This window comes from Loxodonta africana, chromosome 17 (genome assembly GCF_030014295.1).
Source record: "Loxodonta africana isolate mLoxAfr1 chromosome 17, mLoxAfr1.hap2, whole genome shotgun sequence".
Classification (NCBI taxonomy): Eukaryota; Metazoa; Chordata; class Mammalia; order Proboscidea; family Elephantidae; genus Loxodonta; species Loxodonta africana.
Window position 1 is genome coordinate 63,336,303 of NC_087358.1, and position 14,919 is coordinate 63,351,221.

Here is a 14,919-nt window from a genome sequence, read left to right on the forward strand (position 1 = left end):
CTGGCCTGAAAGGTAAGGAGGAGTAGCTGACTCAAATCTATGTGGTCAACAAAACATAAGATAAAATGACAAGAAAGTTGTTATGGAGTGAATCGTGCCCCCCCACCAAATATGTGCTGTAAATCCTAACCCCTTCACCTGTGGTTATAATCCCATTGGGAACAGGTTTTCTTTGTTATGTCTGTGAGGCAGTATTAGTGTAGATATGTCTTAAGCCAATCACTTTTGAGATATAAAATGAGCACAGAAGTAAGCAGAGGTGGGAGTAGATGCCAAGCCACAGGAAGATCACCAAGGAGGCAGGGAAAAAGGACCCAGATCTGACAGAGAGGGAAAGCCTTCCTCCAGAGCCAGCACCCTGAATTTGTACTTCTAGCCTCCTAAACTGTAAGAAAATAAATTCTTGTTTGTTGAAAACACCCACTTGTGCAGCACTAGATAACTCAGACAGGGTTCCAAGCTTTCTTCAACCTGGCATTGTTTTGAAAGAAAACCGAGCTCTCCTCCATTCCTCTCATCAATGCAGCCCTGATGCAGGGGCCTTCCTGATTTAAAAAAAAAAACAAAAAAATATGTGCCCAGAGTAGAACTGTGTTCCATGGAGTTTTTAATGGCTGGTTTTTCAGAAGTAGGTCTCCAGGACTTTCTTCCAAAGAGCCTGCGGGTGGACTTGAACCTCTGCCTTTCCATTAGCAGCCAAGCACATTAACCATCTGCGCCACCCAAGAACTCTCTCTTGGATTTCCAGGAGAGATTTCTCCAAGCCGAAGAATTCTGTAACGTTTATACCGGAGCAGCAGCCTTCCTGCACAATGGCTGAAAGGAGGAAGGCCCGAGCTCAAGGGCACAGCTGCCTCTCCCAGCAGGCCCAAGGCTGGGCTGAAAGCCGGCACATAGGAGGCATCCTGGCAGGCAGGAATCGGGCCATTGCCTTCATGTGGATTTCACCAAAGGCAAACCCTGAAATAAGATCTGGGTGCACATTGTTTATTGGGAATGTGACCCAGGAAACACAGTGAGGGATTCAGGAAGGGAGAGGGAAGAAAAGAAAGGCAATAAAGGGTGCATTCATGAGCAGAATGCTGCAAGAATTGGGGGTTCACTCCCACTGGGGCCCCTCTCAAAACTCAGTAAAACACCCTCATTTAGTCCTATGGGTGGACAAGGAACTTTGGATATTTTTTCACCAGCTCTCATCCTTCATTGGTTAAGGGTTGCTACACACACACACACACACACACACACACACACGCCAGTTGCCATCAAGTAAACGCCAACTCATGGAAACCCCACGTGTTTCAGAGGAGAACTGAGCTCTGCAGGGTTTTCTTTGGTTGATTTTTCTGAAGTAGATCACCAGGCTTTTCTTCCGAGGTGTCCCTGGGTAGACTTGAACCTTCAACATTTCCGTTAGCAGCAAAGCGCATTAACCCTTGCACCACCCAGGGAGTCCAAGGGCTCCTCTGGGCACCATTAAGTTTGGAGCTTCTCTGTCCTGTTCCGTGCAGGGGCTCAGGAAATTCCTGTGGCCAGAGAAGGCCCTCAAGCAGAGATGCAGATGCCTGAGGTAGGAAGCCATGGATGTGTCCACAAAGCTGCAAATGACCTCCAAGTGGGTCTGTTCCATCCATCTGTAACAGTCATCATGGCAGTAATGGCTCCTCCTTATCTGTGTTGTGATCCATTGGGCTTTCGTTGGCTGATTTTGTAGGTTGCCAGGCCTTTCTTCCTAGTCTGTCTTAGTCTGTATACATAAGCCCACACACACTGCCATAGTTGCTCTCCCTCCTCCTCTGCACTCCTCTCTCCGCGGCCTTGTAAACAGTGAGCTCCAAAAGGCCTCACTCTACAGGCAAGTGGAAGCAGAGCTTGCAGTCTCTCAGGCCCCTGGCCTCTACAACTCAAATCCAAGCCAGCTTCCAACTGCCTCCCAGCAGGAAGGGCTGGGACTTGTGTTTGCCATTTTACTTAAGCCCTGCTGAAGAGCAGCAAGGAATAACGGAAAAAGTAGCAGCAGATGGCAGGAATTTGAGGTTTCTTGCCTCAAGTCTGCCAGTAATTTTCTCATTTGATACTAAGGAGATTAACAAAACTTCTAGAACTCAGTTTCCCCCTTGGTAAACCAGGAGTCGTAACGCCTGCCCCATTTACCTCTAAGAGTTTTGTCTAGGGTCAAAGGAGACAATTCATGTACACAGAATCACCTTCAGATGTAAGGCGTGTTTGTGGCAAAGCCGACCTCTCCTCAGCCTTGGCCTAATTACGCTGGTTTTAGGTCCTGAGGCATAGGCCTAGCTCCCTGACTCTCAAAGATCCTCTTTGCAGTTACCCTCCCTCACCACTGCCAGAGTAGCGTCCCATTCTGGGAGGGCAGAATGTTCTTGGGTCTACAAGAAACTAGGCCTTTGTTGAAATCGGTCCAGGTGGACCAAGTCCAGGGCCAGGCCACTCCCAGGTGGCACAGGAAGTCCTCTTGGGATGAATAGAGCAGACTTACTTGCTGCCTGGGTGTTACCTCGCCCCTCCAGTCTCTTTGTTTCACTCTGTGCTAAAAGGCAAATTCCTGGATGACTATCCAGAGTGGTGGATGGGGCAATGCAACTTCCCCAAAACGTTGAAGAGGCACTAGAGAGAGCGCCAGCTACCTGTGCTTGGAATGTGTCACTAAGGCCAACGCCTGTCAACAGAGAAACAAGTGTTGGCTGGATCTGACCCCTCCAGCTAAACCCAGGAGCCAGTCAATCAGGGAGACTGTCCTAAAGGGTGAACAGGGTGCTGCAGGACTGGAAAAACCGAGCAACTCTGGAAGAGGATCCAGGTGTTATCATACAATCAGATACTGAGGGTAATGCTCAAGTCCAAAACAATGACATACAATACCCGTTGTAATAGTCACTTGGCCTCCGCCACATCCCGGGGAGTGGGGGGCGGGGTGCTGAACCCTTCCACACAGGCTAGGGAAGAAAAGCTCTCACCATCATTCAGTTACAAACAATGGATGCAAAGTGACTCCCCGGGACAGAGACATGTTGTTGGTGGGGGAGGGGCTTAAGAGAGGATCTACTCAGTTCCCAGAAGAAATTGCCCCCTAAATCTGAAGAATGCTAATAGAGAGAAGCCACTGCTCCAGTTCCCTTTTAGGCCTCCTGCCTCCTGCCTGAACAGAGTTGTTCTTGGCACTTGGAAGTAAATGTGAGGAGGGAATCAAAACAGGACGCCTGAGAAAGGAATCCAGAAGGAATCTGAAGGCAGGGCCGTGGTGAGAAGGAACAAAGAAAGATGGATTGATGACGGGAACACAGATTAACTGTACCAGAGGGGATGGTTCTTAGCTCTTACAATAGGGATACGAAAAAGCGTTAAGTGCTTGGAGATGTGGCTGGGTAAGCTGAGCTGCAGAGACACAGACATGCCCTGGCTCTCTGAGGGTGAGGAGAAAGGCACCAACCCTGCAGTGGGTAGCCACAGGACAGGCTTCTAGAAGCAGAAGCCCCAGTCCTTGCCAACATCTCACCCCAATCAGCCAGGCTTCATTTTGTGATGCAAAAGCTCTCTTCCTGGGGAACAACAAACAAAATACAGGTAGTCCCTGACTTCCCAAGGGGTTCTCTTCCAACAACTCTGTTGTAAGTTGAATACCTCATTTTTTTTTCCTCATTATTTCTGCCTTTTATTATCTTTATAAATCCAATCTTTATTTATCTTTGTGGGTTGGAAGCATTACATATAAACTTACATATATATTTTTAACACCTACATATATAAAGTAGCCCTGGTGGCATAGTGATTAAGAGCTTGGCTGCTAACCAAAAGGTCAGCAGTTCAAATCCACCAGCAGCTCCTTGGAAGCCCTATGGGGCAGTTCTACTCTGTCCTATAGGGTTGCTATGAGTCGGATAATGTAACAATAATATAATAATAATAACATACATAAAAAACCACACAAATCATAAAAGTTTACTCTGATAGTGAAGAACTGGATGAAGGTATTTTGTCAGCTGCAGTAATAACTCCACTTGTGGAAGGTTCTGGATCATCTGGATTATCCCTGGGAATGCGGATGGTGTTTCTAGTCAGAAAATTAGAGAGTTGTCTGTATGCTCCTCTTCTTTTTTTCTTCATATATTTCGTGGTAACATCTCACTGCTTCCTAAATATCCTATCGACTTTAGCAATGCGATCAAGCGTTTGGGCCCATGTTTTCAAACAACTGAAGCTCCTGATTTAGTTTAGAAAACTAAATCTATACAGCAGTGTTTTCAACAGTAAATCATAAAACTGAACATCTGCTAATAAAAATCTGAGAATGATAACATCAGCAAATTACATCATGTTGCAACACCGTCTGTAGTAAACATTACTAACAATAAGATGTACCAAAAAAAGACAGTCATGAGTGTGTTTCATTGTAACTGAAATACGTCCTAAATTGGGAACTACCTGTCGTGAAACATGGCAGAGAAAGTTTGAGTGTTCTTTTCACTTCACTTTCAATAAAACAGGAGCTGCCTGTGGGGGTGGGTATCTCCGGATGGTACAAACTGTTAAGGGGCTTAGCTGCCAATTGAAAGACTGGAGATTCACATGCACCCAGGGATGCCTCGGAAGAAAGGCCTGCCAATCTACTTCCAAAAAATTAGCCACTGAAAACCCTATGGAGCACAGTTCTACACTGATACATGGGGCTGCCATGAGTTGGAATCAGCTCCACAATAACTAGTTGGTTGGTTGGTTGTACTCACTGGGACTTTGGTGAGCTTGATGACCGGCCGGATTATTCAGAAGAATTTCTTCACTGCCAAAGGGCAGGCAACGATTGGGCACCAGCTTGTTGTTGTCCAGCCCTTTGTGCAATGAGACTGTAGATTACAGGCAGAAACACCAGGTTCCTCTCAACTGGTTCTACGTCTAATCCCTAGTGCCCAGGTGCAAACTCCCCAAGTCGATAGCATTTGGGTAGATAACACTCCGTTCTCTGCCATGGCAGAAGCAGATTCGTTACAGACACTGCACATTCCTGCTAAAGGCGCCGCTGTGTCCGCATGAGTCACCAGGCAAGATGGCTGCATTTGTCCAACTTTGACATCCCTTTACTTAGAGAGGACCCATATAGGCTAATACCCACTGTTCAAGCAAACGCCTTTCTCCCAGTGGTTTGAGGCAGTTTAGGAGCTGCTGGCTCATTTCTCATCAGGTTGCTTGGAGGGAGAACAAAAGGTGGGGAAAGAGGAAAGGCAGACACTATTATTTGATTTTATATGGGAAAACTAAGGTTCACACAAAACCTAAAGTGAAATGGATAGATATTTAGTCAGATTCTATTCACGGAAAAGCCAAATTTTGCTATTCTGACTCCTAAATGGACTATTTTCTTGACCAACAATTTCACACAGCTGTTCTAACACAGTTGTTTTGAAACGAACAAAAAAAAAACAACCTCAAAAACAACCCACTGCTGTCACATCAATTTCAGTTCGTAGGGACCCTATAGGACAAAGCAGAACTGCCCCATCTGTAAATCTTTACGAAAGCAGACTGCCTCATCTTTCTCCCATAGAGTGGCAGGTGGGTTCGAACCACCGACCTTTTGGTTAGCTGCTGAATGCTTTAATCACTGTGCCCACCAGGGTTCCTTTTTATTTGTGGAATAGCTGCCTAAAAACAGGTGAGGCAAAATGCAAACTCTATTTTCTGTGTGTAACTTATTTCCTGCCCCTCATTGCATCTCTGACTCTTGCCCCATCTCTGAACTTGACTTTCTTTGAACTTGAACTCTGACTTTTTGACTTCAGAGGACTCCCAACCTTTCTCTAGCCCTATTGCTGTTGTTAGGTGCCATCGAGTTGACTTTGACTCATAGTGACCCCATGTGACAGAGTAGAACTGCCTCATAGGGTTTTCTTGGCAGAAATCTTTACTACAGCAGGTGGCCAAGGCTTTCTCCCAAAGAGCCACTGGGTGGGTTTAAACTGCCAATCTTTCAGTTGGCAGCCGAGCACTTAACTGTTGCTCCACCAGGATTCTGTCTCTCCTTGCAATTCTGATCCTCATCTCATCCCTGACCATCGTCTGATCCCTGATATTTCTCCCATGTGGAACCTTTACCAACCCCTGCCCTTACCTGTCCCTGACCCATATGCCCTCGATTACTGGAGGTAGGGTTGACAATGGAGTGAAGGTCCGAGTTGGAGTGAAGCTCGGAGACAGACTGGAAATGCCCAGTATACTCATCATTTACTTAATTTTAAGAAGCTGACTATGTATTGGCTGAATTTTGGAGCCAAATCAGAATAACCTAACATTGTAATAGCTGCAATAAAGTGGCTCTATTAAAATAGCTGCATCCAAAGAACCGAGAGGCAAGATGTCACGCACTTCTGGCACCTGACGTTGGTCCTCTTTTGCATGGCCAAGCCTTCTGCTCTGCTATATTCTGGTGTGTGGTTCCTCAGAGCAGGCGCCAACACCACAGCCGCTTTGTATCCTGCTGTTCCCAGTGAAGGCGACGTAGGTGTCACAGATGAGAACTCATCCAGAAGCTGAACAGAATGCTAATGGCATGGCCACATTGTTTCCCCCTCCCCTGAGACAGCCAGGCTGGCATCCTTCCTCTCCCAGCCTTCTCCCAGCGCTCATCTACCCACAAGCTCTGGTTGGGTCAAAAACGCAATTCTTTGATGGTGCCAGACAGCCAGATGATGCTGGAAAGAAGAAAGCAAAAGCAAAAGCAGAGTTCTAAATTAAGCACGAGCCTCATTTATGAAAATAAATATCCACAGCCTAGCAACGTGCTCACAGCTCAGCTTCCCTCTCTAATGAAACCTCTGTGGCCAGAGCTGGGATGACACAGCCTTCAGAGCCCCACACCCATAGGCACCTCCCTGTGCATAGGCCTCATTTGGAGAAAGCTGACATAGTTATCAAATGTCCGGTGTGTGCCATGTACTAACCTGGGTACTGGACGTTCAATGGCAAATATAACAGACATGGTCTCAAGGACGGACTTGCATTTAAATAGAACAGCCAAGGGAGCTTCATCTCTTTTCGCTTCAGGTATATTACATACTGCCAAGAGTTCACAGGTGGTCAGGGCTGTTATGGATTGAAATGTGTCCTCCAAAAATGTGTCAACCTGGCTAGGACATGATTCCCAGTATTGTGTGATTGTCTACCATTTTGTCGTCTGATGTGATTTTTCTATGTGTTATAAATCCTACCTCTATGATGTTAATGAGATGGGGTTAGAGGCAGTTATGTTACTGAGCCAGAGCTCAATCTATGAGATTAGGTTTTGTCTTAAGTCAATCTCTTTTGAGATATAAAAGAGAGAAGTGATCAGAGAGACAGGGGGCATCATACCACCAAGAAAAGAAGCACCAGAAGTAGAGCTCATCCTTTGGACCAGGGGTCCCTGTCCTTAGAAGCTCCTAGACCAGAGGAATTTGATGACAAGGACCTTCCTCCAGAGCCAACAGAGAGAGAAAGCCTTCCCCTGGAGCTGGCACCCTGAATTTGGACTTCTATTTTCCTAGACTGTAAGAGAATAAATTTTGTGTTAAAGCCAACCACTTGTGGTATTTCTGTTATAGTAGCACTAGCTAACTCACATAGGGCCTTACTAAGTTTGGGAAGCTGTGGCTCCCTCTGCCCCTTGAGAGCCTGGCCCTTGATTAGCCTTAAATGACAAGGTCAAATGGATCAACCTCATCTGAGGTTGAATGGAAGATACAGTGTGGTTCCGCCTTGACTTTTGGGAGTGTCAAGAGCTGAGCCAAGCTGGGCAGAGCTGAGCTGCCAGGAATCAGAGCAATCAGTTAAGACAATAAGCCAAAATGAAAGTCTTTAATGGCTTATTGAGACTGTATAAGCACGAGACTTAACAGGAGAAAGTGCTGGCTTCCCCAATATTCCATTTTTGCCGATGGAACAGCATCAGCGAGGGTCAGATGGATCAGCACTGATGGGGGAATTATCTCATTGCCAAGGGAACCCCTGGACCAAAGCCTTCTGCAGTTTTATGGGACAGGGGAAGGGAGCGGGGAAAGGCTAGCAGGGATGGGAAAGTTCTGAGTACCGACTGAATGGAGAAAAATGTCTCCAAGGCCGCCTGAAAAACAGAACCAAACCCGATTCTGACTCGTAGTGACTCCATGTGTGTCGGAGTAGAATAGGATTTTCTTGGCTGTAACCTTCTCGGACGCAGATTTCCAGGTCTTTCTTCCGTGACACCACTGGGTGGGTTTGAACCACCAACCTTTAGGTTAGGAGTTGAACACAAACCACGTATTCTACTTGCGTCCCATAAAGTCTTTGCAGGGGCACGTGAGGAAAGCTTGAGACAAGGGCCCCCCAAAAGGAGGCCTCCATATGGAGGTGCCTGAGGTAGGAATGCAGACACACTTGCACGCATGACTAGCCAGGATGCCTGAGTCCTTCATGACAGCTCCCTCCAGAGCCTGCAATGTATTGGCTGTGCACCGAGTCTGGCTGGGGAGGCAGCTGGGAAATTTACCTGAGGTCTGCCAGGTAAATTACCTGTATTTAGGCCCGAAAGGTCACACATAGTTTTTCAGCCAGGAGCCAGACTCCTCAGTTGGAAGGGTCACTGTGGTTCCACCTTGACTCCTGGGAGCAGTTGTTTTCTGTGAGGACTGCATATATTCTCCAGCAATTACAGAGGGACTGTTCCAGGACAACATGTCAAAGTCGTGAACCACCATCTCAGAGCAGAGCCCCTGGGTTATAATGTTGAAAAGATCAGAGAAATTGGCCCACCGCACTATTCAGAAATCTGAATAGTGGCCAGAAACAGTAAAACCACATCCATGTCAGTGAGGAGAAGTTTCTTAATTAAATTCAGATGTACAAGAATATATTACAGGCCTATTTTTGGAATAAAGATCTGTAAGGGACCAAAAAAAAAAAAAAAAAAAAATCTAAACAGCAGCAAAAAGGCACAATGGCATCCAGCTTCAGACAACAGCATGGCTGAAAAGCCTGGGTCCTCCTAGACCCCTAGGTCATTTCAAGCCTGCAGCTTCCCAGACCACTGAAGCCACCACATCAGAACATTCAGGAAGAGACGCCCTGGCAGTGACCCGATTGGTGATATCACCATAGAGGACACGAGGCTTGAGCAGAGAGCAGCCCCATCAGAGGGTAAGAACACAGACTGGTCAGGCTACCACCAAATCTACAGGCACATCTCTCTGGTGGCTGTAAGGGAGTCCCTCTGTCGTGGATTAAATTATATCCCCCCGAAAACGTTTATGTCAATTTGGGCCATGATTCCCAGTATTATGTGGTTGTTCTCCATTTTGTGATTGGAATTCTATGTTCAAGAGGATCAGAGTGGGATGTAACACCCTTACTAAGGTCACATCCCTGATTCAGTGTAAAGGGAGTTTCCCTGGGGTGTTGCCTGCACCACATTTTATCTTACAAGAGAGAAAAGGAAACAGAAACAGAGTTGGGGACCTCATACTACCAAAAAAGCAGAGCCGGGAGCAAAATGCAGCCTTGGGACCTGAGGTTCCTGCGCTGAGATGCTCCCGGACCAAGGGAAGACTGATGCATCACAAGGACCTTCCTCCAGCGCTGACAGAGAGAGAAAACCTTCCCTGGAGCTGGCGCCCTGAATTCAGACTTCTAGCCTACTGGACTGTGAGAGAATAAACTTCTCTTTTTTAAAGCCATCCACTTGTGGTATTACTGTTATAGCAGCACTAGATGACTAAGATGCCCTATCTGAAACAGGTGAACAATGTCATCCACAACCTCAGACCTCTGGTCCACCATGGTAACACACAGTGTATCCTATCAATCCCTAATGCTCCTTGCCCAGGGCTCCCACTTCTGAAATGTCTGCTCAGTGATGCAACCACACTGACCCCTACTCTCTATAGAGGTTATGGGGATTCCTGAGCACAGGGTCCAAGACTCAGCTCTGTGATTTTAACTACTTGGAAACTCAGTTTCCTCAGACGTAAAATGGGGAGAATAGGAACTATCCTATCTACCTTCCAAGGCTGTATAAGGATCAAATGAAGCACTATATGTTTAAGTGCTTCTCAACCTGCAACATATTGTTCTATGTTGAAATGTATATATGTTGTAAAGGTATACAATGGAAGTTTGCTTTTTATATGAGGAATGAGACTCCCAATGTCACAAATGTTTAGAGTGCCACCTGGTTCTCAGTGTTTCAGGATTGGTGGTTCAGTGGTAAAATTCTCCTCTTTCACAAGAGAGACCCGGATTCAATTCCTGGCCAAGGCACCTCAAGCTCAGCCACCACCTACCTGTCAATGGAGAATTGAGTGTTGCTATGATACTATACTGAACAGGTTTCAGTGGAGCTTCCAGACTAAGATCAACTAGGAAGAAAGGCCTGCCGATCTACTTCACAAAATTAGCCAGTGAAAACTCTGTGGATCACAAAGGTTCAATCCCATTGTGCATGGGGTCCCCATGAGTTAGGGATCAACTCAATGGCAGCCAACAACAACACCACTCATAACCACATTTTTTGTCAAGGCTCCTAGCCTATTCCCTTTGCTCCCATACCAAAGACTTAATATTTTAAAATGTTTTTGTAACATTTTCTCTTCTCTCACAATCCTTAGAAAAGTGCTGGAATTCTAGAACATATGAGATGATTTAGAGGCTTAGGTAGCCCACCCCACCACTTTACAGGTGAAAACACAGTAATCAGAAATGTCAGGCACTCACCTGAAGTCATGTTGTCCTCTGCTCCCTCACAGCCTTTGCTGGCTGTCCTCCAGTGGGCCTTTGAGGACCACAGCTAAGGTAGGTGCCCTCCCCAACATAGCCACATTTCTGCACTTTTGAATGCATAAATACCACTTAAGCCAGGTAGGATGTGGGGAGGGGCAAGGAAGAGGGTAGGAGGTTGAGGACAAGTGGTTATTAAAGAATGGCATTGTCAAAGATTAAAATCTCCTACTCAGTAGTGAAAGGAAAGGAGTTTTATTGAGGATAATACAGCTCAAGCTGGGAAGCACTAATTAAATGTACAAAGCAGTCTGCTGTTCTAGTGAAGACAGGAGTATATGTGCAAAGAGAACAAAGGAAAAGTAGGAGGTTAGTTTGACTGATTATAGATAAGATAGTTTCAGTTTGAATTCCTTTGAAATGTAAAGGTCAGCCTCTTGGCTAGGAGTGAGTGAGTTTCCTCCTAAGTGAGCAGCACCAGCTGATTCAGTTACACATGATTGCACTCATGAACACATTTTCCTAGAAACAAATTGTTTACATCTTGACACATTCTTCCCATGAACAAATGGTTTACATCCTGAACTTTTGCTTCCTGAGAATGTGTTAGCCCTGTTATTCTTGTCTGACACAAGTGCCTCCAGTTTGAAACTTTTTGTTTACATTTCCCGCTTTTGATTGAGCATCTGCTAGGGGGTGCTGATCACTTGCAATGGAGCATCCTTTCTCCTGCAAGGACTTTGTCTGTTTTCTTGAAGAGCTTTGGTTAATAAAAAATTATTTTCTTCACCTTGTTGAGCTAATAAGCCTCATCTTCAGGGTGAGTAGATTTTATGGGGACCATCTTAACAGACAAGGCCACATTTGAAGAACATTTCTCAGTCAGGACAGAATGATAGAGGTCAAGATGAAACATATCTAGGGAAACAAAAGGGAGGTGATTAAAGAACACAACCATCAGTGAAAGCCTTTGAAACCAGCATGATTTTATGTGAAGGTCAAATGGTTTTGAAGTGGAGCATTTCATGGCTAAAATGTGTTGAACTAAAGCAAAACATCATTTTATAATTACAATAAGAGAAATCATGAGGAATATAAAAACTTCAAAATGAAGTAGCAATTTTTTCCACCACCCACCCCGAGAGGAAAACTAATTACTTATCATATCAGTTAAGGAAGGAACAGGATCACTAAGATGAGATACCACACATTTGTGTATGATTAACATGGTGAGTAATATTAGCATTGTTGTCAGCAATACAAACACAGCAATCAGATTTTATTATGGCACATCTGACTCCTTGGGCTGCAGTAAGAATGTAAAAGGCCATTCTGTTTTGAAGCACTGCTTTTCTAATCAGATACCAGATATCAGATGTGTGGCATTGGGTAAATCTGCTGCAAAAGACCTCCTTAAAGTGTTGAAAAGCAAAGATGTCACTTTGAGGAATAAGGGGCATCTGAGCCAAGCCATGATATTTTCAATCATCTCATATGTGTGTGAAAGGCAGACAATAAATAAGGAAGACGAAAGAAGAATTGATGCCTTTGAATTATGGTGTTGGCGAAGAATATTGAATATACCATGGACTGCCAGAAGAAAGAATAAGTCTTCTTGGAAGAAGTGCCCTTTGGAAGTGAGGATGGCAAGACTTTGTCTCATGTACTTTGGACATGTTATCAGGAGGGACAAGGAGAAGAACATCATGCTTCATAAGGTAGAAGGTCAGTGAAAAAGAGGAAGATTCTTGACGAAATAGATTAACACAGTGACTGCAACAATAGGCTCTGACACAGCAACAATTGGCAGGATGACGCAGGACCAGACAATGTTTTGTCCTGTTGTTCATAGGGTTGCTATGAGTTGGAACCGACTAGACAGCACCTAAGAACAACAACAAACTTTTCTCGTGATTGCTATTTCAGTATTGATCTCTTGAAGCCCACGGACACTTGTCATTTAGGGCAGTTTGTATATATTTGGTTAATATTTGTACACGTGCCATAACATCTTTGAGTCCTATCTGAGATGTAAATATTACTGTTAAATGATCAAGCCAATGAAACACTGAACAAGACCATTGAGCTCTTAATATGGTACCTTATCTGGTAAATGGAGTTCAATTGAAATATGTCTTTGAGTCCAGCTCAGACCCAGAGTGCATCTTCCAATCCAGCATAGTCGGAGCCAGGGCCAAAGGTTAGTTCCACATGATCAACAAGTGCCATTAGGGGCTGACCGATAGATACCTGAGCATTGTAGTCAGTCAATGGCAAACCAATCAGTAGCTTGTAAGGGTATAACAGATGCACATTCAGACACTGGAAGCCAACCCATAGGCTGGTGACAGCTGGGTTATTCATATGTGTGTGGCTAGATTGTTCCCAACAAAGGAGAGCAATCTGACTTAGCATCCCCTTTTAGGGAGTTAACCAGATGAATCCATCCCATAGTTGTTTATATGGACCAAAGAGCACTGTTTGTGGGTTTGGATAGTTCTTTAGCTAGCTCTTTTTGGGCAGCTTTATTTAGTAAAGTAATGGTTATGTTAAGACTAAAGGTTAACTTATGGCCTGGGTTTTGTTCATATCCAAAAGGAGCGCATTTATAAATGAAAAATCTAGCAATAGTGATTTTCTATAGTAATGAGCTATTTCTCCATTGTTCTTGTATTCATAGATCAAAAGCAACCGAGTCAGATCCCTGTAGTAGAGAGACACACCAGGGTTGGACAGACTGACTTCAGATTGGAAGGGCACCACATATCCAACAATTAAACGTTTGAAAATAGTGGGCATAAGTACCTTCCCAATCTAGGAAAACATTAGTAGAGGCATGACTATAACAAAGGTAAAAAGAAAAAAGGGTAGAGGTGCATTATCAGGCCTTATCCAGGTTTTTGGTTAGCCATCTGCCTCAGATGTCATCTGCTTCTGTCCACAGGGGCATTTAAATGTAACCTTCAATTCTCTGGTAGGTTGTCTAGCCCAAAGAGGAATCTTAACCTTTTTTAACTGTGGCAAATGTATCCAAGGTTTTATTACCTGCAATTTGGCTGCACGTGAATTGGTGAGGAGGGCTAAATATGGTCCCTTCCAATGAGGTTCTAATGAGTCTTTTATTTGGTGTCTCTTCCAATATACATATACTCCTGTGGCGATGTTACACAGACTTTGGGAATCTAGTTTCTGTTCATCAAAGTTTTCTCTACCCTGTGAAAGATATTCTTTAGAATACTGTATTAAAGACTGGTAATGCTTTAGTAATTCAGGGTCAGTGCAGGCAACATAAGGAAAGAGCATGGTCTCCTAGTAATTAGTACATAGGGGGTAAATTTGTGAGATCCAAGTGGTGTGGACCTCAGATTTAATAAAACTAAGGGTAGGACTTTAGTCCAGGATAAATTTAAAGTTTCGAAAAGCTATGCTAAAAACAAACAAACAAAAAAGACCTGTTGCCATCAAGTCAATTCTAACTCATAGTGACCCTATAGGAGACAGTAGAACTACCCCATAGGGTTTCCAAGGAGCGCTTGGTGGATTTGAACTGCCAACCTTTTGGTTAGCAGCCGTAGCTCCTAACCACCACACCACCAGGGTTTCCAAAGCTATGCTATTTGGATCTTTATTATTCCATTAGTTCTTTCTACTAGACCAGAAGACTGAGGAGATTGGGACAATGTGTTGTTGTTGTTGCTGTTATGTGCTGTTGAGTTGGTTCCAACTCATACCAACCCTAAGTACAACAGAACATACTTGTATTTGAATTTTAATCAGTTCAGTTAACAAACCTCGACCTACTTCTGTGGATGTGATGGGCCATAAAGTGGCATTAACTAATGAAAAGACGTCAGAAGGGAGAAAACTAGGCTGAGGTGAATTTTGGAGAGGTATGACAAGTACCAAAAAAAAAAAAAATTTTTTTTTTTTTTTTTTATGACAAGTGCTTGCACACAGCAAATGGCTTCTTCCTGAATATTGTCCACTTTAGAGCCTGTCTCTTATGGCTCAGGGATATGAGGCAGACTCAATAATATTTCCCCCTTTTCATTAAATTTTAAACGGCGATTCCATTTGGATAAAAGATCTCTTCCCAATAGATTGACAGGTGTATCATACTGAGCAAAAAGGGATGTAAATCTTCCATAGCCCAAGAGATATTGGAACAGGTCGGGAATGAATCAA

The 14,919-nt window shown here is 44.4% G+C and overlaps 1 protein-coding gene across 1 annotated transcript; it reads right to left on the reverse strand.

Annotated features, from left to right (window-relative positions):
- Nucleotides 1–1,225: 1,225 nt before the first annotated feature.
- On the reverse strand, nt 1,226–8,495 carry SMIM2 (small integral membrane protein 2). The gene is given in 2 exon segments (XM_064270097.1): nt 1,226–6,525; nt 6,527–8,495. Coding segments are annotated over 2 exon segments (318 nt in total). The 5' UTR covers nt 6,605–8,495; the 3' UTR covers nt 1,226–6,285.
- Between the last annotated feature and the right edge of the window lie 6,424 nt (nt 8,496–14,919).